Source organism: Drosophila miranda, chromosome 3, assembly GCF_003369915.1.
Source record: "Drosophila miranda strain MSH22 chromosome 3, D.miranda_PacBio2.1, whole genome shotgun sequence".
NCBI lineage: Eukaryota > Metazoa > Arthropoda > Insecta > Diptera > Drosophilidae > Drosophila > Drosophila miranda.
Window position 1 is genome coordinate 4,724,348 of NC_046676.1, and position 24,471 is coordinate 4,748,818.

Sequence of the window (24,471 nt, forward strand, 5' to 3'; positions counted from 1 at the left end):
GATCCTATATTGGTGGCTGCGTTCCCAGCAGCAGCAGCGGCATTGGTGGTGCTGCTGCAGCTGCTTGCCAGCGTGCTAATCGGCAGCGAATGCTTCAGATCTCCCCCCTCGATGCGTGAGTGTCGCTCTTGGGCCTCCTCCAGGCTGATGAGCTTGGCTCCTCCCGTGCTCAGGCTCTTGGGGCGCTCTACCATACCCAAAGATTGATCCTGTTCGCGTTGTTCCACCAGCAGGCTCTCGCAGTCGGTGAGGGACTCCAAACGGAGCTCTCCTCTCTCGCTAGGATTCAGTGCCACTGCCACTGGCAGCACACTGTGACGCTGATCCTCCAGAGCATCGAATATGTTATGGCAATTCCGTATCAGGTACTCGGTGACCACGGCCTGGACGCCAACGCCTCGAAGGTCGGCCACCCCACCAGACTCGAGGGCAGGGGAACGCAACAAATTGGGGGCCCAAACAATGGCCAGATTCTTGTCCGTCATGCCAGTGCGTTCGTGATGCTGCGAGACCTTGTACAAATGCTCAGCCAGATATTTAAGGGTTCTACGGGAGGGAGAAAGAGTTATTATTTATGGAAGATCTCCTGCCACTCCTCCCATTCCTACCTGTAGTGTGGCGGCGGCAGCTTCAATACCGTCTCCTTCATCAGCCTCAGACGCTCATCCGCCTCGTCGGCCTTCACCTGTATGGCCTCCACGAAATTGTCGTAAAGCTGGTAGGTGCACAGAGGATTTGGCAGCTCACGGAAGTACATTTTTAGCAACGAACTGACGGCATTGATGTCCTGTTTCATCTCCGGATTTCCTAGATCCGGGACTCGTTCCTCGTCAAAGGCGCGTCTCAAACGCTGGATATTCGAGGTGATGCCAGAGAGTCGATAGATGCCATCGACCATAATGACACCATAATTTTCTATAAACTCCGCACAGGATCGCAGGACCATGGGTATATCCTGGCCGCTGTTTAGCAAATGTTCCGACAAATCGCAGTTGAACACCCGTTCGCGGTAAATGCCGCTCTGTTTGAGCCGCCGCCGCGACGGACACGACAGGATAAAGGATCGAAAGAAGGCTATCAGCTTGCCATGTTTCCGCAGCACTGGCTTCGTGGGTGAGGCATCCAGATGGCCCACTAGGGGCGCTGGCATGGGGAAATTCCTCGGCACCTTGTCGCCAATGGTGGCCACACACGACTGCGGAAAGAAGCCCACCTCGTAGAGGGACTTTTGCAGATGGGACTTCTTGCCGCGCCACCAAATCGTCTCGGCGGGACTGGGCATGTCGATCACTGAGATCATATCCCCCACTTCGATGTTAATTTCGTCCGGGGCCTGGGCCTGACAGCGCCTCACGCCATAGGCTGCCCCACCGCCGGGGTGTTGATGGTTCGCTGCGTCTCGCCATCGGCCAGGGGCAGACGTCGCCCCTTGTTGTCCAGCTGCAGCCACGTCAGATTCTGACAGATCTCCTCGGTGATGCTCATCCCCGGCAGCCTCTTTGGGGGATTCAAAGTCTTGGGACGCGTAAAATCGAAGCTCTTGCGGCGACTTGTCATTTCTGGCAGTTCTGGCAACTTGCTCAACGACAGATCCTGCAACTGTTTGCCCCCAAACTCACGCACAAAGGCATTCTCGTCCAGTGAACGCGTGATCTTCTGTGCGTTGTTCAGTTTCTTTAGTGAGACAGGTGCGGGCATGGCCTTGGGCATGGACAGAGGCACACTCAACTCATTTGGCTTCTTCATGGAGCCGCCGCGCACCGAAAAGTCAAAGCTGGGCAGCTGCTCCACGGGTGAACTCTCGAATTTATTGGCCAACTCCTTGACACTGAAAGATGGCGATTTGCTGACTGGCATGGCTGGCATTGGTGCCAGATGGAGTTCTGTTGGCAGCTCGAGCTCCTGTTCCATGTTGTCGGGCAAACTGTCGAGACTATCCAATTCGATTCGATCACTGTTGACGTTTGGTTTGAGGTCTGGCTCTAAAATGAGTTTCATTTCCTCGCCACGTAGATTTTCGTAGACTGTTTTCGGTTTTCGTAGCTCAATGTTTTCGTAGAGCAATTGGGATTCCTGCTCATCCTCTTCGGTCAGTTCCTGATGCTCCAAGAGCTGTTGCTTTTGCTGCTGCTGCTGCTCCTTTTCCAATTGCAGCAATTGCTCTGTGCAATTGCTCTCTGGACTCTGGATACCTGCCGACCTCCAGTTTAAATCAGGCTTCCCGGGGCAAGCGGGCTATGCCTCGGGTGACTATCCCCTTCCCGCCTACTCGTGGGAACTACTATGCCAAATAATAAATATATAAAAACCAACAAAGCCGCAAAGGAGCTCGGTACTCCTCTTAAAGTACCGGAGGGACAAGCCAATCCCTCTGCACCAGCGCCTGGGAAACCGGGTCCAAAGAAGACGGGGAAGGAGACTGAGTCGGTCCACCGTCTTCAGGCAGCAGCCGCAGCGAGGGGGGGCCCGAAAAGCCAATCGGGTCCTTCCAAGTCGGGTGGCTCCAATGGCGAAGCGGATACCGGGGTGGCTGCCAAGCAGAGCGTAATCGCGGCTGGTAAGCGCACCGGGACCGAAGAACCCTTGGGAGCCCCGGCGGGCAACGTCTCTGCACCACGGGGAGGAAAGCCGTCGTACCAGGACAGGAGACGAGCGGCTTTCATCCTGTGCAACGAAGACCCGAACTTCAAGGCGTCAGCCGAAGGAAAGGAGCAGAGGCTGTGGGCCTGCTCAATCCTTCCACTGTTCCAGCCAGCCAAAGCCGGAAAGGGCGCAGCCAAGGCCCCCAACAAGCGGCAACGCTCAGCGGAGGACCCCGCAAATCAGCCAGGCCAAGCTCAGCAAGCCAAGCGGGTGAAGACCCACCTCACGAACCGGTCGTTCGCTGAGGTGGCGAGGGGCAAGACCCTGATCGGTGTCCTGGACAGGGGCGCCGAGGACGGCCATGTCCCTCGCGATAAGTGGCACCTGGTGGAGAACGAGCTCCAGGACCGGTTCCTACTGGAACTAGAGGAGAACGGCGGACCACCGCCAAAGTGTGAGGACGCAGGGTGGCATCAAGGCAAGGTGAAAGCCATCGCCTGCCAAGACGCTCGCTCTGCGGCCCTCTACATGAAGGCGGTGGCGGCCCTAAAAGAGGTCTATCCAGGGGCGAAACTGGAGGCCGTGAAGTGGGAAGATGTCCCTAGTCGCCCGAGAGCCAGAGCGTGGGTCTCGGCTAAGCCTGCAGAGCCTGAGAAGATCCTCAGGTTACTGCAGGTCTGCAACCCCCACCTTCCTACAGCCGATTGGAAGGTGGCAAAGGTGGAGGATATCCAAGGGCAGAGGCGCCAGATTATCCTCGTCCTAAATGAGGAATCCATTGATCTCCTTGCAAAGTCGGACGGTGTAGTGGATTATGGCTACAAGAAGGTCACCATATCCACTTACAAGCCCGATCGCAAGGGCAGGCAAGCGGAGGTCGAGCCAGACCCGGAGCTGCCGGAGATCCCGAAAGAGGGGGCCTCGTGCGAGGAGGACAACCCGGCGTCGGATGCGGCGTCCATGATGTCGGACGACATCTTGGACGACTACGCGTTCGACGAGAGCGACCTAGCCAGAGGTCTCAGACCGTTGTCGGGGAGGAGCCGGAGTCCCCTGACAGCGATCTAGAAGCAACAATGGTGGAGGCGAGCCTCAGGAATGTCGTTGACGCTCCTGCAGATAAACCTCCACCATTGTAAGGCAGCATGCGCTGCTCTACTGCTCCACCTGGCCAAGGGTGGAGCCGACATAGTCCTCATTCAGGAGCCCTGGATCCTCGGAAACAGGGTCTCCGGTCTGAGGACTTCTGACTACAAGCTATATGTAGCTGAAACCGCAGGTAAAATTCGTACCTGCATTCTTGCAAGAAGAGAGTTGCACTTATTTTTGCTCCCAAATTTCAGCAATGAAGACCACACCGCAGTGAGCCTCGAAGGCCAGGAGCGCTCACTGAGGATCTGCTCCGCATACATGGGGCATGAACAACCAGACCCCCCTCCACACGCGCCTCTCCGGGCTCTAATCGCAGACTGCTCGGCCAAGGACATCGGCCTAATTGTGGGGTGCGATGCCAATGCACATCACTGTCAGTGGGGAAGCACTGACACAAACGAAAGGGGTGAGTACCTTTTCAGTTACTTACTGACCACTCAGATGGTCTTATTAAACCGGGGTAGTGATCCCACCTTTATCATTAAAAACCGCAAGGAGGTCCTGGACCTCACGCTTGCCTCTCATGAGATACAGCGTAACATTGTATCCTGGAGGGTCCTGGAAGAGCACTCCTTCTCGGACCACAGGTACGTGGAAACTGTTTTCTCCTTCTCAGTACCGAAGCCAGTCCGATTCCGGAACATCAGGCGGACAAACTGGATTCGGTACTCTGATTACCTCTGTCGTGTTCTCCCTGAGCCCCCATCTGAGGAGGAGTTCTCCGCGGAGGCCACGACTCGTCTTCTTAAGATCTTTACCGACGCCTGCAATAAGGCGCTCGACAAAGCATGCCCCTCTGGCAAGAACAGAGGCCGGAAGAAACCTGAATGGTGGAATCCGAAACTGGGTGAACTCCGGAAAGCCTCCCGGAGACTCTTCAATAAAGCTAAGGCTGAAAACGTTGAGCAAAACTGGGCCGAATACAAGGCCAGTCTGTCAACCTACAACAAAGAACTTAGAAAAGCCAAACGCGTAAGTTCTGCAGCGAAATCGAGAGTAACTCAGAAGCCTCACGCTTGCGCAGAGTTCTCTCGAAGACAACACCCACCCTGGGCTACTTGAAGAACACCGACCAGTCGTGGACTACGTCCAGCGAGGAGTCGCTAAATCTTTTCCTAAATACCCACTTCCCTGGCTGCGATGAAAACAGACCCAACTACCTCGCGCCTCCTTCTGTCGCCTCAAATGCCATCCTGAGACTGCTAAGCCAGGAGAACATTTCCTGGGCGATCAGAAGCTTTAAACCCTACAAGTCCGCGGGGCCAGACGGCATTTTCCCTGCCCAACTGATTCACGCGGGACATAAAGCCATTAACTGGCTCAAAATAATTTACGAGGAAATCTTCTCCCACGGGTGCATTCCTGACACCTGGCTTCAGACCAAAGTCGTATTCATACCCAAGGCAGGCAAGCCCTCGCACACTGCCCCAAAAGATTTCAGACCCATAAGTCTATCGTCTTTTCTTCTAAAGGCGATGGAGCGGCTCCTGGGGCTGCATCTAACGGCGTGAATTCCGTCCAGTCTGATCTCAGACTCCCAGCATGCCTATCGGAAGGGAAGATCCACCGAAACGGCCCTACACTCGATCACATCCATCATCGAAGCATCCCTTAATTTTAAGGAGTACACCCTCGACATAGAAGGCGCCTTTAACAACATCCTTCCGACCGCCATCACGGGCGCACTGACGGATCTGGGCGTTGACTCCAGGACGGTGAGCCTGATCGATCAGATGCTACAATGCAGGACGGTTGAGGCATCACTGGGGACGTCAACGTGTACCAGATTTGTCAGCAGAGGCACACCGCAGGGCGGAGTCCTCTCGCCCCTCCTATGGAACGTGGCAGTGAACACACTGCTGCGGGAGATAGAGGGGGGTGGCTGCCGTGTGGTGGCGTACGCGGACGATGTTGCCATAGCATTCTCCGGAAAATTTCCGCAGACATTGTGTGAGTGCATGACAAGTACTCTCACGAAAATGTCGAAATGGGCAGACAAATGCGGGTTAGGCGTCAACCCGTCTAAAACGGAACTGGTGCTTTTCACTAGGAAGTACAAAGTTCCGGTACTGATTCCCCCAAGACTATGTGGGGAAACGCTAGTCTTCAGCAACAACGCCAAGTATCTTGGCCTAATCCTCGATAGAAAGCTCGATTGGAAATTGAGCATAGAGGATAGAGTAAAGAAGGCCACAGTGGCCCTCTATACTTGCAGGAAAGCCATCGGACTAAAATGGGGAATGACCCCCTATATAGTTCGGTGGCTCTACACCGCCATCATAAGACCAATCATGCTCTATGGAGTGGTGGTATGGTGGCCAGCCTTGGACAGAAGGACATGCCTCAATAAACTCAGCAGAGTTCAACGCATGGCAGAGCTATGCATAACTGGCGGGCTACGCACTACTTCAGGGGAAGCCCTGGATACTGTGCTGGACCTCCTCCCTGTGGATCTCATGGGAAAGAAGGTGGCAACACTTTCCGCCCTCAGAATGAGAGAAGCCAGACTGTGGAAAGCATCCGCGGTTGGGCACTCGGGAATCCTGATGAGACTCCCGCAATTACCAGAGAGGAAAGATTACTGTATCCCCAGTGATCACCTCTCGACGCCCTTCCAGGTATCAATCCCATCTAGGGAGGACTGGGAGATGGGCGAACCAGGACCTGCAAATGCGGTCCACTTCTACACTGATGGCTCAAAGCTAGACGGCCGCGTGGGAGGCGGAGTCTACTGCAGCGAGCTGAACATCAGTCATTGCTTCAGGCTCCCGGATCACTGTAGTGTGTTCCAAGCGGAGGTCGAAGCCATCAAGGAGGCCATTTCGATCGTCTCCAAACTACTTCTAGATACGCACTTAGTGTGCGTCTTCTCGGACAGCCAAGCAGCTATCAAAGCTCTAGGCTCAATATCGTCGAACTCAGCGACTGTAAATGACTGCCGCAGGTCTCTGCACGAGATCGCAGAGTAGTTAGATCTCTTCCTTATATGGGTCCCCGGCCACAGAGACATCGAGGGGAACGACGCCGCCGACGAGCTAGCCAGGCAGGGTACTACGATTCCTCTCCTATCGGAGAGGGAGCAAGTAGCGATGCCCTTGGCTACTTGCAGGCTCCTTACGCACGAATTGTTCGAGCAAAATGCCAATAGGAGATGGCAGCAAACCGTTTCCTGTAAAGTCTCAAGATTGATATGGCCATATCGATCGAAGAAGCGCTCAGCAGAGCTGTATAAACTCAGCAGAGCACAGTGCTCTGCAGTTACTAGAGCCATTACGGGACACTGGCAGATCGGCACTCACGCCTCTAGACTGTCAATCCCTCATAACGACTTCTGCAGGAGTTGTCGCGAAGAGGAGGAGGAGGAATCGGTCCCCCACTTCTTCTGCCACTGCCCAGCCCTTGGAAATCGTCGTCTTCGTATTCTCGGGGCCGCTTTCCTCACGGACATTTCGGACCTGTCCGTAATCAAACCAGGGACCTTGTCCAAATATGTACATCCAAGCCACCGGATGGGACTGCCCTTAACCTGCAGTAGTATGCTCTCACGGTTCGGGCAACGCGAAGGGGCACATGCCCATGCGGCAACACAACGGACCTTTTATAGGTCCAAGTGAGCTTGGTGGCGGGAGGCTCTTATCCCCCCCTCCCGGCTACCGCCTTAACCTAACCTAACCTATCTTAGTAAGTTTACTTTTAATTTTCCCCGAATTTTAGTGCAACAGCTATCTTTCGGCTTATAAATTATAAGGATTTTATTATTCAAGGGAATAAAGAAATTGAGCAATTGGAACTTGGACTATCCCCTTCGATTTTTTGTGTGACCTACATATTTCGCTAAAACATTTTTTTGTTTGACCATTTTCGCTAAAACCTTTTTTTACGCAAAATGCAATAAAAGCAAGTGTTAAAATTAAACCAGTCAAGTTGAAAATTGATTTATAAATCGTATAAAAATATGTGGGCATGGCTACATTTTTTATAGAACTAGTAATATTCCACGGAATATAAAAAACGAGGAATATGTAAAATATAACTTGAATTCGTCAGTATATTTACGGTATATTTTTAAAATGAGACGGTATACTTTGGTATATATCTGAGGGTCGGACGCAGTGCTGCCAGATTTTGAGAGTCACCATAAGCTAGATTGAAGAAAAAAATAAGCTAGAATAAGCTAAAAATAAGCAAAGTACAAACAAACCACAGCCTCTTGCTCCTCTGTTTCTTGAGGACTTTTTAATAAAAGAAATTTTGTTAGTTTGTGCCATGCTTGCATTGGATGTTTTTTAGCGACAGCATGCTGCCGTAATTCGCACAACTTGAACCCAATTTTTGCATTATAAAAGCAGCTTTACGATTTTGTGGGGTCAGTTAGCACATTGCTTACACTCCTTAAATTCTTTAAAATTTAACCAGAAATTGTGAAAATTTTGATTATAAGACACATTTTCGGCATTTTCTCTTATGTAAATGTGCAAACAATACTGTACAATTATACACAAAATTGGATGATATACCAAAATATGAACAAGAAATATGATTTTGATCAGTTTTCTCGCCAAAAATTAACAACTATTACAAAAAACATAAATTTTTGTTGTACTAATTATTTTAAGCCAAAGTAAGCTAAATGAACTTTTAAATAAGCTAGATTTCAAGCTATAAGCATTTCAAATATTTTTCAAGTATTTGGTTTTAAAATAAGCCAAATCTAGCTTAAAATAAGCTAAAATGGCAGGACTGGTCTGACGGCATGTTTTAACATTTTGTTAGCATTTTTTTTTCGCCGATAGTAGACGTGATTTTCACGCTTCTGTGTTATTCTAAAAAACGACGCGGCCCTTGCAAATATCCTAAACATTGTATTAAACTCTAAATCCAACAAGTGCGATATAAACTGTATGTGTAAAAAGTAAGTGCAAAATGCGCCATACATGCTTAAGCATGTTGAGATTGTTTCGAGAGTGTTTGTGTGTGTGCGTGCTTCCGTTTTTCACCTAAACTGCCGCTGTCGACGCTACTAGTGACGCGGCTATGGAAAACTTGTTTAGGTTTTTATTTTAAACAAAATCTGCGTGCGCTCGGAACGAATATTTGGGCAATTTGTATTGATTATTCACCTGGTAGGCAGCCTGTACACGCCCATTCCCACCCCTCTTTCCAATTATGTCTGTGAAATTTTCCTTTCTGCTGAGAATTAAAGAGAAAACACTTTTTCGCCGCACTCCACGGTCACTGACAAGCTATTCGCAATTCGAAATGGCTCTTGCTTTATTTTTAGACTGAATCTTTCTAGCCCCCAGCCTGCCTACACTAACCCCTACCTACCCATTGCATTCTAATTAAAAACCAGGCACTGTGCTCATTTCAACACGCATTGCATAATTTAATGCTCATGCTTTGGGAGGGAGCTTCTATAGGTAGCTCGGCCCATTCCCCGTTGTCAAAAAGCACTCGAGCATAGAAGTTAACTACAAATTAGCCATAAAGTAGTATGTCAAATATTTCGTCATTACGGTCTCTTAGGAGAAATCCGTTGTGTTGTGGGTCTGTCTGCCCAATTGTAAACAACCCACGCCTAGTTTACACACACATACAAAAACCTTTTAATGTTTATTTCCATTTTACCATTCCGTTTGCAGCCAACCTTCAGCTGGCCCTAAGACATTTGAGAAGCAGCAGAATCTAATCATGAGCGATGATACGTACCAGATAGAGACGCGACGTCGTTCGCGTTCCAAGACCCCCTTCCTTCGCTCCAGCTGCGATCATGAGAATTGCGAGCATGCTGGCGAGGAGGGACATGTGCATCACCAGAAGAAGAAGTCGGCGCAGGCTCCCAATGTGCAGTGAGTATGGCCGAATGGGGGAAGGGTTGTTCTCCCTTCCCAAAATAGACCTAATTACAGCATTTGCTTATCACTTATCACTGCCATTGCTATCAGCAGTCTAGAATACTCTTCGGGTGGGCAGTGGAAGTAAATGAAGTTTCTTCGGCATGTGGCCCAGGCACGCGAGTCTCAACAATCGTTGGGGCAGCGTCGCAACCATAGCAATAACCCCATCCAGTGTGTCTGCTTGTGGCGGTGTTTGTGTCCATGACGTCATCTCCTTGTTATTTACACTCGACGCGAAATTCAATTTCGAAAGAGCAGGCGGGCAAATGAAAACGAAGGCAAATCCACTTGTTTATCTGTGTGTGTGCGTTTGCCGTACAGGGTGTGTTCGGCTGTGGTATATGTAGCTTTACTCGGCTTTGGCGCGCATTTTTACCGTGTAGTTGATGAATCAAATAAACTTCGTCGTCGTTTCGTTGATGACGACATCTGGCAGTCACAGCAACATGCTCTGGGCTGGCCATCATAGATTCGTTTTCACGTTTTAGCCACAAAACCCAGCATGCTGGGGCGGACGGGCATTAAACACTGAAGGTCAGAGCAGCTCATGAGCATATTATTATATTTTTGTTTTGATACGTCGTTGTAGAACTGCTTTACACAGTTTCCGAGTGGAGATATTGCCGCCAAACCTTACTAAACAGCTTTCTATGTCCCACCACTTGCAGTACGATCATCGAGGAGAGTGTCGTGGTGGAGTCCAGCATCAGCAAAAAGGGACGGAACAAAGCATTTGCCCAGATGACCTCCGACTTTCCGGCCGATGACATTACTCCGGACGCTAAGCGCAAACAGACCTCGACCACCACAACGGTCACGTCAATCACCACCAACAGAATGGGTGCCACATCGACCCCCCACAATAAGATCCAACTGGAGACCAAGCAAAATGTGCTGAACACCGCCCGGGAGCAGCTGAACAGCAGCAAGCGCTCGAACGGCTCCCACAGTACGGTGGATCCCAGCGTAGCCTACATCGAGTACAAAAATGCTGGCGAATATTGGAAGTTAGTAGAGGATTGAACTTGGAGTTTTCCTGGTCCTACAGTCACCTAACGAAATCTGCTCTGTTTTCCAGCAATACACCCAAGACGGACTACACATATTCACAGCTGTCCCCACATCGCCGCCAATTGGCCCCAGGTGTTGTGGCCATGCCCAATATGTCTCGTCGTAGCCTCGCCAACCATGATGCCCGTGTGAACTTAATGGTCCAGCAGAATCCGGACCAGGAAGAGCTCATCCGTCGGCGCTACCAGTCGAGGAAAACGCAGTACTTGAACTACGATTCGGCAGACGAGCTGGACGCCACAACGTTCGGACAGCAGCAAAAGCAGAGCTTTTGGCTGGTCCGTCTCATCCAAGTCGTCCTGAGCACCGTCACGACCATGTGGACGCGCATCACCAACATTTCGGCCACAGAGACGAATGCGTATCAAACCTATTATGCCAGGCAGCAAAGGAACCAAGAACGCAGTGTGCTAGGACGGATTGGCCATGCCATTGGCGACAGTCTGTCGAGTCTTCTGCGATACGTCTATCTGTTCGTTGGATCGGTACTGAGTCTGGACACGTGGCTGCTGAGATCTTCGGATGCTGAAAACAAGTCGAAGAAGCGTTTTCTTATACTGCTGCTGATCTTGCTGCCCTTGCTGCTGCTGACGGGTGAGTAGAGCTGTGCTACACATTTGCCGGAGGTTAAGTAAAATATATGTGAGCGTGCGCCCTGACCTTGAATTGGGTCGACAACTAGTGCCATATGCATAGAGTCGACCACTATTGGATTTATTTATACGCGCGCCTGAACGTTGTGGAGAGCAACACGTTTGCATTGATTTACATAGATCTACAAATAGCCATGGCCACGGGCCACGTGCATATATATTTTACTTTGGCCATTTCCAAAAGACCAATGCCTAATGTGCTTCGCCTTTGCAGGTCTGTTCTATTACCTCCATCCCAACGAAACTTTCCCACCCAAGTCCTTGTCCGAATACACGTTCACCTTCCCCAAGATCAATGTCGGTGACTACCTGAACCAGGCGCAGTACGAATCGGTGCGCTCGCAGGCCGCCGAGCAGGCGGTCCGCGTGCGTGACTGGGCCGACGACTATCTGCTGTATTTGAAAACTATCGGCCAGAACGTGGCAGCTCGCGGACGCCAGTTGTTTCAGGCCGACGATCAGGTCTACTATGAGCGTGTTTAGAGAACATCTTGAGCAGCTATCGTGCCGCTTTATTTATGAGCTGCTGCAGCAGCTGCTTTCTTGATAGATAAACTCTCTCTCTCTCTCTCTTTCTCTCTCTGTCCATATCTGATCGTGGATATGTGTTAACTTTACGATCAATTGAAGTACAAATTAAAAAGCATTTGATTCATTTTCTTACGGCTTGTCAGTCCGGTTCGTCCACAAGTTGGTCTATTTTTGTTGAGTTTTTTTTTCCTGCTCATTGACTGTCCATACATATAAAACCCCTATCCATTTCCCCACATCACTAACCCACACAATTCCCCCAACAACATCCAACAAAATGCTAAATCACAGGCTGATGGAAGAAGGATAGAGCTCGCCGCCACCTATACATATTGCAGAACTTTCTTGTAAAATGATTTACATTCATTCACATGCACCGAACATGTGTGTGCCTCAAACAATTTATAATTGTTGTCGGACAACGTTAATTGTAATTTGTTCACTGTTTGTTGTGTAAGAGTCTTGTACAAAAGAATAAACTGCAAACGATTTCATGCAAAACATCAAGACAAGAAGAATCGGTTGTTTTATTTGCCATTTGATGGAATCATGCGAAATGGTAAGTAGACACGACAAGCAATATTAGTTGGCCAGAACCGAACTCTATCCTTCTGCATTTCTTCATGTGTTGGCATTCCCCAAAAATCGAATTTCCCCCGTAGCCCATGCCCTGAATATCTAAAAACTGTGGGGGTAACCGGAATGTAGAAGGACTGCCAACTAATAATGCCTTGTTTCGCTTTATCTTTGGCCAGCCTGGTCGCTGTTGCAGGAGGATCAGCAACTCAGCTACGTTCAACATGTCCAGGCCCTGCTGCCGCTGCCTCTGACTCTGCTGGCCACGTGGCGTGGGCATCTGTCCAGTGCCACAGCCTCGCTGAAGTCTCTGCTGGAGCTGCCTTTGGTGCCCAGGGCTCCTGAAGAAGCCGAAACCATCAAGTCGAACATGGCGGGCATAGAGCAGAGCATACGGAAAGCCCTTACCGCCGAGGAATACGAGAATATTCTGAATCACGTCAACAGCTATGTCCAGCAGCTGGTGGAGCTGAAACTCCAGCAGCAGCAGCAGTATACGCAGAGAGAGCAGCAGCTTTCGCCTCAGCAGATTCACATTATCGTACAGCTGATGAAGCAGAACCTCCAGGATTTTACTGCCAAGGCGGAGCTCAGTGAACAGGATCTGAATGATTTGGCCGCCAAACTGAAGCTGGAGCTGCAAAGGTCGGGCGACTGGCAGCCGGAGGCGAGACTGTCGACAGCTAACCTGGAGGAGATCAACAGGCTGATCAAGGCTGAAGTTAACCTACAGGAATCCCACTACACGCTGCTGCTGGAGAAAATCGATTGGGGAGCTTTACTGGAACGTATTTTAGGCTCACCAAAGTTGGCCGACTACGTGGACGGACGAATTAATCTGGCCCTACAGGAGGAGAAGGTGCTGAAAGACGGCTCCGGCTCGCATCCCACCGAACAACAAATCGATCAGCTGAACAAGGAGATCGCCTTCATCAAGCTGGCCCTCTCCGACAACCAGGCCGAGAATACAAATCTACAACAGTCCATCAGCAGACTGAAGATCGGTCAGGAGGATCTGTTGGAGCGCATGCAGCAGCATGAACTGGCTAGCGATCAGCGATTCAGTTTACTGCTGGCCGAGATCGAAACCAAGCTGGCAGCCCTAAACGACTCCCATTTTGCCCTGCTCAACAAACAGATTAAACTCTCCCTGGTCGAGATTCTAGGTTTCAAACAATCGGCCATGGGAAGTGGCAAGGACGGGGCCAAGCTGGACGACATCGATCTGCAGAATTGGGTGCGCAGTGTGTTCGTGGCCAAAGACTATCTGGAGCAGCAGCTACTGGAGCTCAACAAGCGCACCAACAACAACATCCGCGACGAGATTGAACGCTCCAGCATCGTGCTGATGGGCGAAATTAGTGAGCGGCTCAAGCGCGAGATTCTGCTGGCCGTCGAGGCCAAGCATAATGAAAGTAGCTCTTCTCTCGAGGGGGAAATCGGCGAGGAGGCAGTGCGTCAGATAGTCAAGGCCGTGCTAGCTACGTACGATGCTGACAAGACGGGCCTCGTGGACTTTGCCCTGGAATCGGCAGGTGGCCAGATCCTGTCCACACGCTGCACCGAGAGCTATCAGACCAAAACAGCCCAGATATCGGTTTTTGGGATTCCGCTGTGGTATCCCACCAACACGCCCCGTGTGGCCATCTCGCCCAATGTGCAGCCTGGCGAGTGCTGGGCCTTTCAGGGGTTCCCCGGATTTCTAGGCAAGTCCTTACCTCTAATTCGACCCTGAAAAACCTTACATTGGCCATTATCTTACAGTTCTTAAGCTAAACTCCTTGGTGTATGTCACTGGGTTTACACTGGAGCACATTCCCAAAAGTCTGTCGCCCACAGGACGCATTGACTCTGCGCCCCGTAACTTTACCGTTTGGGTAAGTGACAAATCTCATTTAAAAGTTGGCATAGTTCATTTCAGATTCATTTGATTCCTCAGGGGCTGGAGCACGAAAAGGACCAGGACCCGGTGCTGTTCGGTGAGTACGAGTACCAGGACAATGGCGCCTCCCTGCAGTACTTTACCCTGCAGAACCTGGAAATCCAACGGCCCTACGAAATTGTTGAGCTGCGCATCGAGACAAATCATGGCCAGCCGACCTACACATGCCTCTACCGGTTTCGAGTGCATGGCAAGCCGCCAGCCCCTTAAGTCTGTCTCTGCCGCCGTCCCACCCACCACCCACCACTCTCCACTCCCCAGTCTAGTGACCTAAGTTCAGTCAGGTGTACATAATATCTGTGCCTTAAGAAGGAAAACTCAACAATATATCGCCGCGAGGGAATGGAAGAACGGATCCAAAGCGCCCTCTTTACTTATGCTACATCTAAGGCTATAGTTTGTAAGTGTTGTTGTATCATATCGTAGATGGATGAGTGTTTTTATAGCCAATCCGATAGGAGCAGTTTGTACATACATACCTAGGTGAATAGGTCCAGGCAAGGTCCTATAATATTTATTCAGATCTACATTGTCTTAAACTCGAAGAACTCGTGTCATCAGTTCCTCTCAGCCTCTTCCCCGAATAACAGATTTAAGGATATATTTGATCATGTTTGCCATTTGAATATCGTTTTAAGGTCAGTCATGGCTCGTCAAAGCCGCACACACTTTCTACAAATCATAAATTTAAGCTATCACTAAGTTATGCTACCTAGAGTGGAACATTGAAATAGCGTCGAATTACAAAGTCCCAGATAAAATTCTCACATTTGGAAGGAATGCACAAATATATGTACCAATCTGTCCATTTCAAGCTACCCGTGTATAAGTTCTAGATAAGATTAAAGAGCGATCCCAAAAATAGTTGATAGTTTGGCCTAAAAACTCTTTCTATGCTTGTTTTGCTTGTAAGTTCACTTAATTGGCACAGTTTATCGGCATGCCGCTTTTTCATCTAAGACTATCCTATTTTTTACAATAAATGCATTGCACGGAGTAATTAAAACGTTATCTTAGTCGAGAGCGGAGGGAGAATGAATGGCTGTCAAAGCCATTAGCAGGCAAGTAATTAGCGTGTCCGGCTGCATCACGGCTTTTTTCAGGGCTCTACGCTCGGAGTACAATAAACACGGGATGTTTAAAAAATGCAAGAAATTCTAGTTACAGAACTCGCTGAGAGCACACAAAAGTGTGCTGTTGTACGACCCCCTGTCCTTATATTTAACCATCGTTATCCATCTTCCTTTTTTTATAATTAAGGAAAATTATCCTTCACTGCTCTTCGTACTGGAACACTGATTATTGTCCTAATTTCGCATTATTTATTAGACACAAGTCTGGAAATCCATTTCCCCTATATACTCACTTATTAAACGCTTTCTGGCTGGCTGCCGCATTCGCAGAGCTTCTGCTTGGCTAGTAGTTTGATATGAGTTGAGTCGACAACAAGATGCCAACCTGTCGTATAAATTGCAATTTGAGTGAGTCGTGTCAAAGGAACCTAAATTCGAACCGAAAACGAAGGCATGCACTTAATTAAAAGACCTCGGGCTGACAGTGTGCGGAGCTGGAACAGAGTGATGGAGTGCCTTGTATAATTTTGGGCAAAATATGCACGTGGATGAAATTGCACTAAGTAGAATACGTCCTGGGTTGGCATTCGGCAAATGTTTGAGATGCCCGGGCCAGGACAAAGGACAAAGGCCCTGGGCCTTTGTGTTCCTTGACTCGCGTCTAAATTACAGGCATTGCTCACGTGTTTGGCGTAATTACAAACAGAGCTCCTACCATTCACCTATACACACACACACACACGCACACAAACATCTGTTTTAATTGCCACAGAACCAGAACACCCTGAAATTTTAATTTAGTTGGCGTAAATTTGGCATATTCGTTTGCCACCTGCTCAATGGCTGGCTGGAAAAATGCCACGTCCTGCAGCACATTTAATTTGCTTACACAAATCTTGCTCAAACGGCAGCCACCACAGATAGAGCGGGGAAGCGGAGAAGCGGAGAAGCGGCGAAGCGGGCAGGGGTCTGTGAAAGCCGTCAGCTATTTGACTTGCCCCGAAAGAATAAAAAATTGAAACAACTTTGAGGACTCGCACTCCAGCGAGGCAAAGTTTCGTGCTGCGAGTGTGTAACAATTAAACTGCAGCTAAAAATAGTGACTAATGAGAAAAGTTTCACACAACGGCTGTAAAAAGCAAAAGCAAAAGCAAAAGCAAAAACTGAACTCCACCTCGCTCCGCTGAAACAAACTGAACTGAGCGGAGCGGAGTGTTTAAGTTTGCAGCAACTTTTCCCCTATTTCGTATTGAATTCGCTGGCGTGTCGGAGCACAATTTGTGGGGCATTAATGGTGGGACATAATCGTGGCGGCCATAAAGAGAGTTGCAATACGGCCAAGACAATAAAAACTCTAGCCATCATATCACACTCTTATCTGCACATCCCTCTCCCAGGGGGAGGATGAAAAAGGAAAACTTTGACACAACTTTCTCTTGATAAAGAAGTTCTTTGGGTAAGTACGAGGTTTTCAATAGAATAGGGATATTTAACATTTACTGGAATTTACATAAAACTCTGGACTATTATCATTTATCAAATGTACATATGTATAATCGATAAGCAAGTCACGGTCCATGTTCCGGTTTGGAATGCATATGCATCTGTCCAAGCCCTCCCGGAGCCTTCTACGCCCACGGAGTGCGCCCCTGCACTCGACAGTGACATTTATGGACTACTGTCGTATGCCGCCAGTCAAAGTTGTGCTTAAATGTTGTCAAATATGAGATTCGGGGGTCACGGATTTGGGATACTGGCTTTCAGATTCAACAAACGATTTCCGAGTCCCTGGCTCTGGATAACCCAGCGAGTGCCAGAGTCACGACCGCATTAGATATGCGCATACATTGGGGCCGGCTGTGAAAACTTTTGTATGACATTCAAATGTTTGAGTGCATGTGTGTGCGGCGAAGAGGGATTGGAGGATCTGCTGACGCTTAGTTAGAGGCACTTGTGTGACTTGTTGTCGTAATTAAGTTTAGTTGCAAACGGAGATGTACAAGAGTGGAGAGAATAACATTTCAACAAAGCGTTTTGCAGTCATTTTGATAAATTTAAATTTGAGTCCATTTCCATGTGGGAACGGCTGGGCAGGAAGGCTTTTGCTTTGTGACCATAATGAAATAAACTTGTCGCACAGTCGGCACAAGCCATTAGCTTTACGAGTAGGATGGCGAGAATGGGCTTGCTTTTACCCCAAAACTACTCTATGTACATCCGCCGGAGGGGTCCGAGCCCCAGGCCCCTCCAGTCTGCAGGAGCAGTCAATCGAGATGAGTGTGGGATGTGTTTTCATTGGAAATTTAATTACGCATGAGTGTTGTTTACTAGTCGAAAGTTAATCCCTGCCGCCAGCGGACGTGCACATTAACCTTAATTAAGTGACAAACAATCCATGCTCGACTTTTCATGCTCGGTCCTTCTTCAGGCCTTCAAGTGCGTCACGCCATCACTTTATTTACAGGCAATTGAATTTTAATGGGACTTCGCCTTTGCAAAAATGCCGCCCTTGTTTTTAGACGCTGCTGCAGGGTCCGGCCCTCAAGACTCCCAGTCTGTTGCCCATTTCCATAGTTCTTGGCCAGGCAACTCTTTGGCCTGTCGACCATTATTTCGCACTCTTTGGCAATTTAATTCATTTGCAATGCCTTTGGCAGTTACGTGAAGGCAATGTGTACTTTGCCATTTGCCATTTTGAGGCTGCTCCGCACTACCCCACCCTTTCCGGCCATTTTCGTTTGTTTGCGCATTTCGGCTTAAAGTCCTTTGCGGCTTCTGGGGCCCCCAGCCTCCTGGGCCGACCTCGGAAAGCCGCAAGCCACTTTTGCGATCCTTCCTTGGAGTCATCTTAACGCATCATTTAAGCCGCCTGGAGGCAGGGAAAAGATGAAGTGAAGGGTGTACCCTGGTGGCCCTGGAATCAGGGTCAGATAACGTCTCGTCTCTTTTGCTCTTAATTAAAGATTAAATGTGCTAAGTTGTTCGGACTTTTACGGCAAAACTTGCTTTAATATCCACCATTTGGGCTCTTTGAGTGCGTGTGTGCTGGCTTTCGCCGTGCCACTTCTATGCAGTCGTCCAGCCATCCAGCCGCCAGTGAATCCATCCATCCATCAATCAATCAATTACGCTTAGAAGTGCGCCAGGATAATAAAACGTGCCTGGAGCCGAGTTTTGTCAGCAGAATTTACGACCGACTTGTCCATTCCAGTCCTGGAACTGTCCAGTCCAGCCAGAAACCAAATGGAATTGCAAGAAAATGTGAAACCCGCTTCAGCAGAGGAAAAACTCTTCTTGCGAAATCATTCAGGGGAGTGCACATTTTCCATAAATACGAGTAAAAATAAATTGTATTTCAGTTGGGAAACGTTATATTCGTACTACCCACGAGAGCATATGTACGAGTGTGTATGCTTATTCGTTTATTTTTGAGCCAATTTTAAATGTTTGCCTTTGGCTATTTTATTGGATTTCTGATTTTAAATTTCTGGTTTTGAGAGAGATCCATCCACTCACAGCTCATATTTCATGGCAGATTTCTGCAACACATTTCAGCCGTTGTACACTGGTGGCCTGCGAAAGTGCTGGCTTTTGTTTGACTGCTGCAAATGCCTGGGCTAAACTGGCAAAACAATTATTTACCTAAATGGTTTGCCCACGTCAATGGCAATTGTCTGGAGGATGGTCCATCTGGCTGTCAGGGGCTGTCGGAAGCTGCAGTCGAACAATGAAAAATAGCAACAAAAAATGGGAAGATGGAAGCTAACTAGAAGGCCAGTTGAGGCCATGCGGGTGCTGGACCAGGAAATGGGCAAACTTTTAATTGAAAATCAACAAAACTATACGAATAAAGGCAGAGTGATAGGGAAAAACCTCAACAAAAGATGAAAGTGGCTGACATTTTCTGAAAATTTCGCCCTCGGCTCGTATGCGTAATAGTTAAGGCAGCCTGCAGTCGTGAAAGAAGAATGCAATATACCCCGTTACCATAGTTTCCATTAAATCATACGTATATCCTGGGTGGCCCTGCAGCGCTCTTAATCAGGCCTGAACAGTCGCTTGCCAGTTGCAACAGACGCGGCGCCGCATCATTATGATGGGACTCAAACAGGAGCCGCATCAGCCACCAGCCACCAGCCACCATGCAGCAGGCTGGAGGCAGCAGACAGCAGTCACAGTGCAGAATAAGTATATTCAAGATTAAATATATGTATTTGTATATGGTGAGAGGAAAAGCAGACTCTTTTTCCCCCACTTGTGACTGGCTGGGATTGAAAATGGTAATGGGAATGGCTGCTGGGCTGCTGGGCTGCTGGGGTGCTGGGGTGTTGGGGTACTGGGGTGCTGGTGACTGAGATTGCTGTTGACACAATTCCGCACTGAGATCCCTACCATTGCATTTTATTTGCGCCCCTGCAATTTATCGGAGCTGGCATATGATGCCTACGTGATGCAAATTTCCGTTTCGGTGCGTTTTTTAAGCTGTTTGCCGTCGGCCAATGCGGGGGACTCTGTTCTGCATTGTGCCAAGCTCATACACACAAGCCACCAATCTGCACAGCATCGCAGCTGTTTTCCATTTGTCCCATGGCTTCATTGAATCGACTCGACTCCCCGCTCGTACAGACCGACATGGCGGTTGTAATGTGATTATCGAGCTGTTTTGCTCGCAATTAAAGCAAATTGTGCACAACATGAACAACAGTCCAGACTATCTATGCCAACAATAAGCTGCTGCGAATAGGTTAAGCACGATTTAATTATCCAACTGGTTGCACTTTCTCATATGCAATGATTAAATTGCTCATAAAGCCAAATTCTTGGCAGGCCATAAAAAAATCAATTCGTGCTGCGGCAAAGCCTTCAAGATTTACGTTTCAATTTCTCGAACAATAAAAATCAGGGCGCCTACAGGGATCTTGGCCAAATGTTCCTGCGAATGCGAGTGTGTGTGTGTGTGTGTGTGTTCGTGTGTGACCATAAGCTGGCTTAGCAGATTTGTTGACGAAATTAGCAGGGACTGCCAGGCGGGAGTGATGTCCCCCACCTCCCTGTGGGCGATATCTATTTTCGGCCAAAGAATTCTGTGACATTCGCCCAGATTTATGCGCTATAAAAGTGCGGCTAGACGGAAACATGCATGTCAGCATCCTGTGGCAGGGGCCACACAGAAAGGACTTACTTTATGGTAGCCAATAAAAGAGAGGGAACCCATCCAACCAGTAATAAAAATGAGAATGAGCTGATCATAACATCGAGTTTTTAGGGAATCTGCTGCCTTTCATCGCAAGTCCTCAGGCAAAACCAGTGACTATGCAGAGCCATTGTTTGCATTGCCCTTATTTTTTATGCCACGAATGAATGCTGTTATTTTTATTAATTCAAAGTCAACAGCCCGAACCCGAACCCCTTTGTGTTTGTCTAAGGTGGTTGTGGGCTGGACTTTGCTAAATGATTGCTTGCGAGGCCTTCATTAACATCTGAAAAGGTCACCTCGGGCAATTTGCACGACAAAACTGCCTGATGAGCGCACGTCCCGAGTTCTGTACCCAACCCTTTGCCCCCCACCCCCCCAATGTGAAAATGTTAGCTGCGGTAAATATGCAAATATGTTTTATTGTCGTGACACAGCCAACATATTGTCGTGCACATGAAACGAGGGGGAACGTTGTGAGTTGCTGCGGACACCGCAACTCTACAGTTATACCCGATACTAAGTCAGTATGGCTCTCCTCCGGCAGACGCTGCTAATATTAAACGACACGACAAAGAGTGCGTGCGAGAGAGACAGAAAATCAGTCTGAGCGTGACGTCGGGCGCTGCGTAGCCAGTGCAAATTGATTTGTTCCTTTTGGCTATAAAAATTATCTGATCTGGTCCAGATTCAGCAATCTGATAGATATGGTCGTTATCTATGATTCTGCGTTTTTAGTTTTCTCAAATGTGCAATATTGTGGATGCAACAGATTTTCGTCCTTTGTGGGGGCGGAAGGGGGTGGGGCGAAATTCTGAGATATACGTTTTATAGTGAGATCTAACAAGTGCGGATACCAAATTTGGTTACTCTAGCCTTAATAGTCGCTGAGATTTGTGGATGCCCCAGATTTTCGTCCATTGCGGGGGCGGAAGGAGGTGTGGCGAAATTTGGACACGAAACGGTCAAGGTCCGATATCACAGGAGTGTGGATACCAAATTTGGTTGCTCTGGTTCTTATAGGTTCTGAGATCCTTGAACTCATATTTTGCAATTGGCAAAAATGACCATGAAACCTGTGTGTTAGAGAGAGACAGAGCGAGAAAGAATGAAATTGTTTTCTTGATTCTGGCTATAATAATTATACGATCTGGTTGAGATTTTACATTCTAAAACATATAGTCATCCTCTAGAATTCTGCGTTTTTGGTTTTATCGTATCTTTAAAAATGTGGATGCCACAGATTTTCGTCCTTTGTGGGGGCGGAAGTGGGCGGGGCGAAGTTTTGAAATATTTTTGTAGCAGTGACATATCACAGAAGTCTGGATCCAAAACATCGTTGCTCTAGCTCTTATAGTCGTTGAGCACTAGGCGCTGAAGGGGACGGACAGACGGACAGACAGACATGGCTCAATCGACTCGGCTATTGATGCTGATCAAGAATATATATACTTTATGGGGTCGGAAACGATTCCTTCTGGACGTTACACACATCCACTTTTACCACAAATCTAATATACCCCAATACTCATTTTGAGTATCGGGTATAAAAAGGAATCATACTCGCAGGTATCCCGAGCCTTCGTTGCTGCCGCAGGCGCCGAGGCGAAGTGCGCGGCACTCACCGTGCACTTTAATAAAGCTCTCAGGCAATGCCAAGTCCGCTGTTAAGTACGCCACTGCGAGATAGCAGCAACACCCCGTCGCACTCCGGTGTAGCCTTGGGGCGATGTCTTGGCTTTCCACTCAGCCACTCGGCGCGCTGCAACCTCTTGCAGCTTCATAATTGCCATGGAAATGCAAAGATTTGGAGCCTGTTCTGGCGGCGGACGGGCTGGGACGGGACGGGGAACGCATTTCTCTGTTGTTTTCAAATTGCTTTTCGAAATATTCCCTACCTCTACTTTTCTTTTCTTTTACACTTGAATGGCGGTCCCGCTCCGTTCCCTCTTCCTTCTGTTGCCATAATTACAGGAGGAAAATGGGATTGCATTCCATTTTTGAGCTGAACGTAATCACAAATTTTGCGCAACTGTTTTGCATTTAAAATTTTCTTTAATCAAGCTCATTTCTGGCCAAAGAGAAACTTGTTGGCCAAAAGACAAAAGGCCTTGATAACAGCTATACAAAAAAACAAGGAGCTGCCAGAGGCACTGTCCAGGCCCCAGATCCCAACAAAAAGCGGTGTTGCGATAGAAAAAGTAAAAGTTTTTGAACTCTCGAGTTCATTTCACTGCATGTGTTTTTTTGCTCCTAACTGATTTTCATATTGTTGTTAGTTTCGCGAAGTATATACATATATATGTGTGTATATGTGTGCGTCCGTATAGAGTGTATAGAGTGTGTGTGTGTAGTTTGCAAACTTTCGTTGGGTACAAGGAAAAACTTTTAAGCATTTTCAACACCCCAATTTCGGCGACTTTATCATGCCAAGTGTTCGGCGACAATTTTTCTTTTGGCTCGAACTTCAGTGCAAAATGTCGCCTAACTTTCCAGCCATGTTCGTTTAATTGCTTTAAGGTATTGACTGTTTAAAGAGCCACTCAATATAAGAGACGATTCAACTACAGAGCCACCATTCAATGTGATTTCGTATCAATCAAAACTTAGTTTGAGCTGCAAATGATGGAAAGTGATTTGCCCCGAAATGACAGCCAGCCCTCTGGCCGGAAAGCCCCTGGTAATTTTCACAAAATTTAATGCATTTCTCTCAATCCAAATTATTGCAGAAGGTTTCTCGTGTGAATCGAAGGAGATAAGAGGACAACACATATAGATATAGGCACACAATACCCAAATACATTTACTTACTTGGGACAGACAAACACTCTGTGCAAAATAAGACAACCATAAGCCAACTCAAGCATACAATTGTTAGGGCATTAAAGGCAATGTATACGGATATACAATTGCAGATGCCTATGCTGTGTAGAATGCATGGCCTTTCGAGTGGAATACTCGTAGAGTAGATCCCCGGCCAAGGGAGAGCCGGCCAGATGTGTAGAAGAAAGGGATTGTGCAGCAACGACACTAAGAAGAGCGTCTGTCAAAGTGCTGCAGACTCGAGTGTCAAATATATTTTAGCATTTTAAATATTTACATCTGGCATATGGCACTCGTAAGTGAGGTGCCAGCTCGTGGGCCGGACAGCCCTGAGATTAGGCCGAGAAGATGATGGCTGTAGCAGCCTGCTTTGTAGTCGCCCAGGGCCGGTACGCAGGGCCAAGAAAAGCCCCAGAGTCCTTAGAATTTATAATTGTAATTTAATTTGCATACACTTAAGCCATCCCATCCCCCGCTTGGGTTTGCGGGCCTCGCAGCACAAACACATGTCCAATTAAATGAATCATTTTTATGGCCGAGTCAAGGCTGGGAAGCAGCCGCCCTTCCGCTCAGATTTTAAAACAATATATTTTAATATTTATGACGAAAGTTTTGAGGATGGTTTTGTCTAGGCCTTTGAAAGGATTTAGCCGAGCGGCTGCCAAAATAGCCATAATAATCAACACAATGAGGATTACGCATAATGAAATCCGCAGCAAAGGCAGTTGACAGTTTTATTAAATTTTCCACACAATTACTCGAGATTTATTCGGGAAGGCAACGAATAAAGGATGGCTTCCGAATGGTTTTTTATTTTCTATAAATTACTTAAAGAGTATAACCAAGGCACTAATTGGAGAATAATTGTTGTAGTTCTAAAAAAAATGCGTGAATTTCACAAATTATTCAAAAAGGGATTATAACTATGAGATTCCATATCATTGGAGATTATATATGTCTACCATAACTGGTAGAC

General features: G+C 48.0%; 1 protein-coding gene across 4 annotated transcripts; it reads left to right on the plus strand.

The window, feature by feature from the left end:
- Positions 1-8,467: 8,467 nt before the first annotated feature.
- On the plus strand, positions 8,468-15,405 carry LOC108163253. 4 transcript variants are annotated; one of them, XM_017298420.2, is made up of 7 exons: positions 8,468-8,647; positions 9,378-9,584; positions 10,301-10,639; positions 10,711-11,297; positions 12,643-14,169; positions 14,228-14,340; positions 14,403-15,405. In XM_017298420.2, exons 1-7 carry the CDS (start codon positions 8,637-8,639, stop codon positions 14,613-14,615), a joined length of 2,997 nt encoding a protein of 998 aa, XP_017153909.1. In that variant the 5' UTR covers positions 8,468-8,636; the 3' UTR covers positions 14,616-15,405. The 4 variants fall into 4 exon arrangements, with proteins under 4 accessions (XP_017153909.1, XP_017153912.1, XP_017153910.1 ...); XM_017298421.2 differs by lacking the exon at positions 8,468-8,647 and adding an exon at positions 8,699-8,858; XM_017298422.2 differs by lacking the exons at positions 8,468-8,647; positions 9,378-9,584 and adding an exon at positions 10,142-10,166.
- The last annotated feature ends 9,066 nt before the right edge of the window (positions 15,406-24,471 follow it).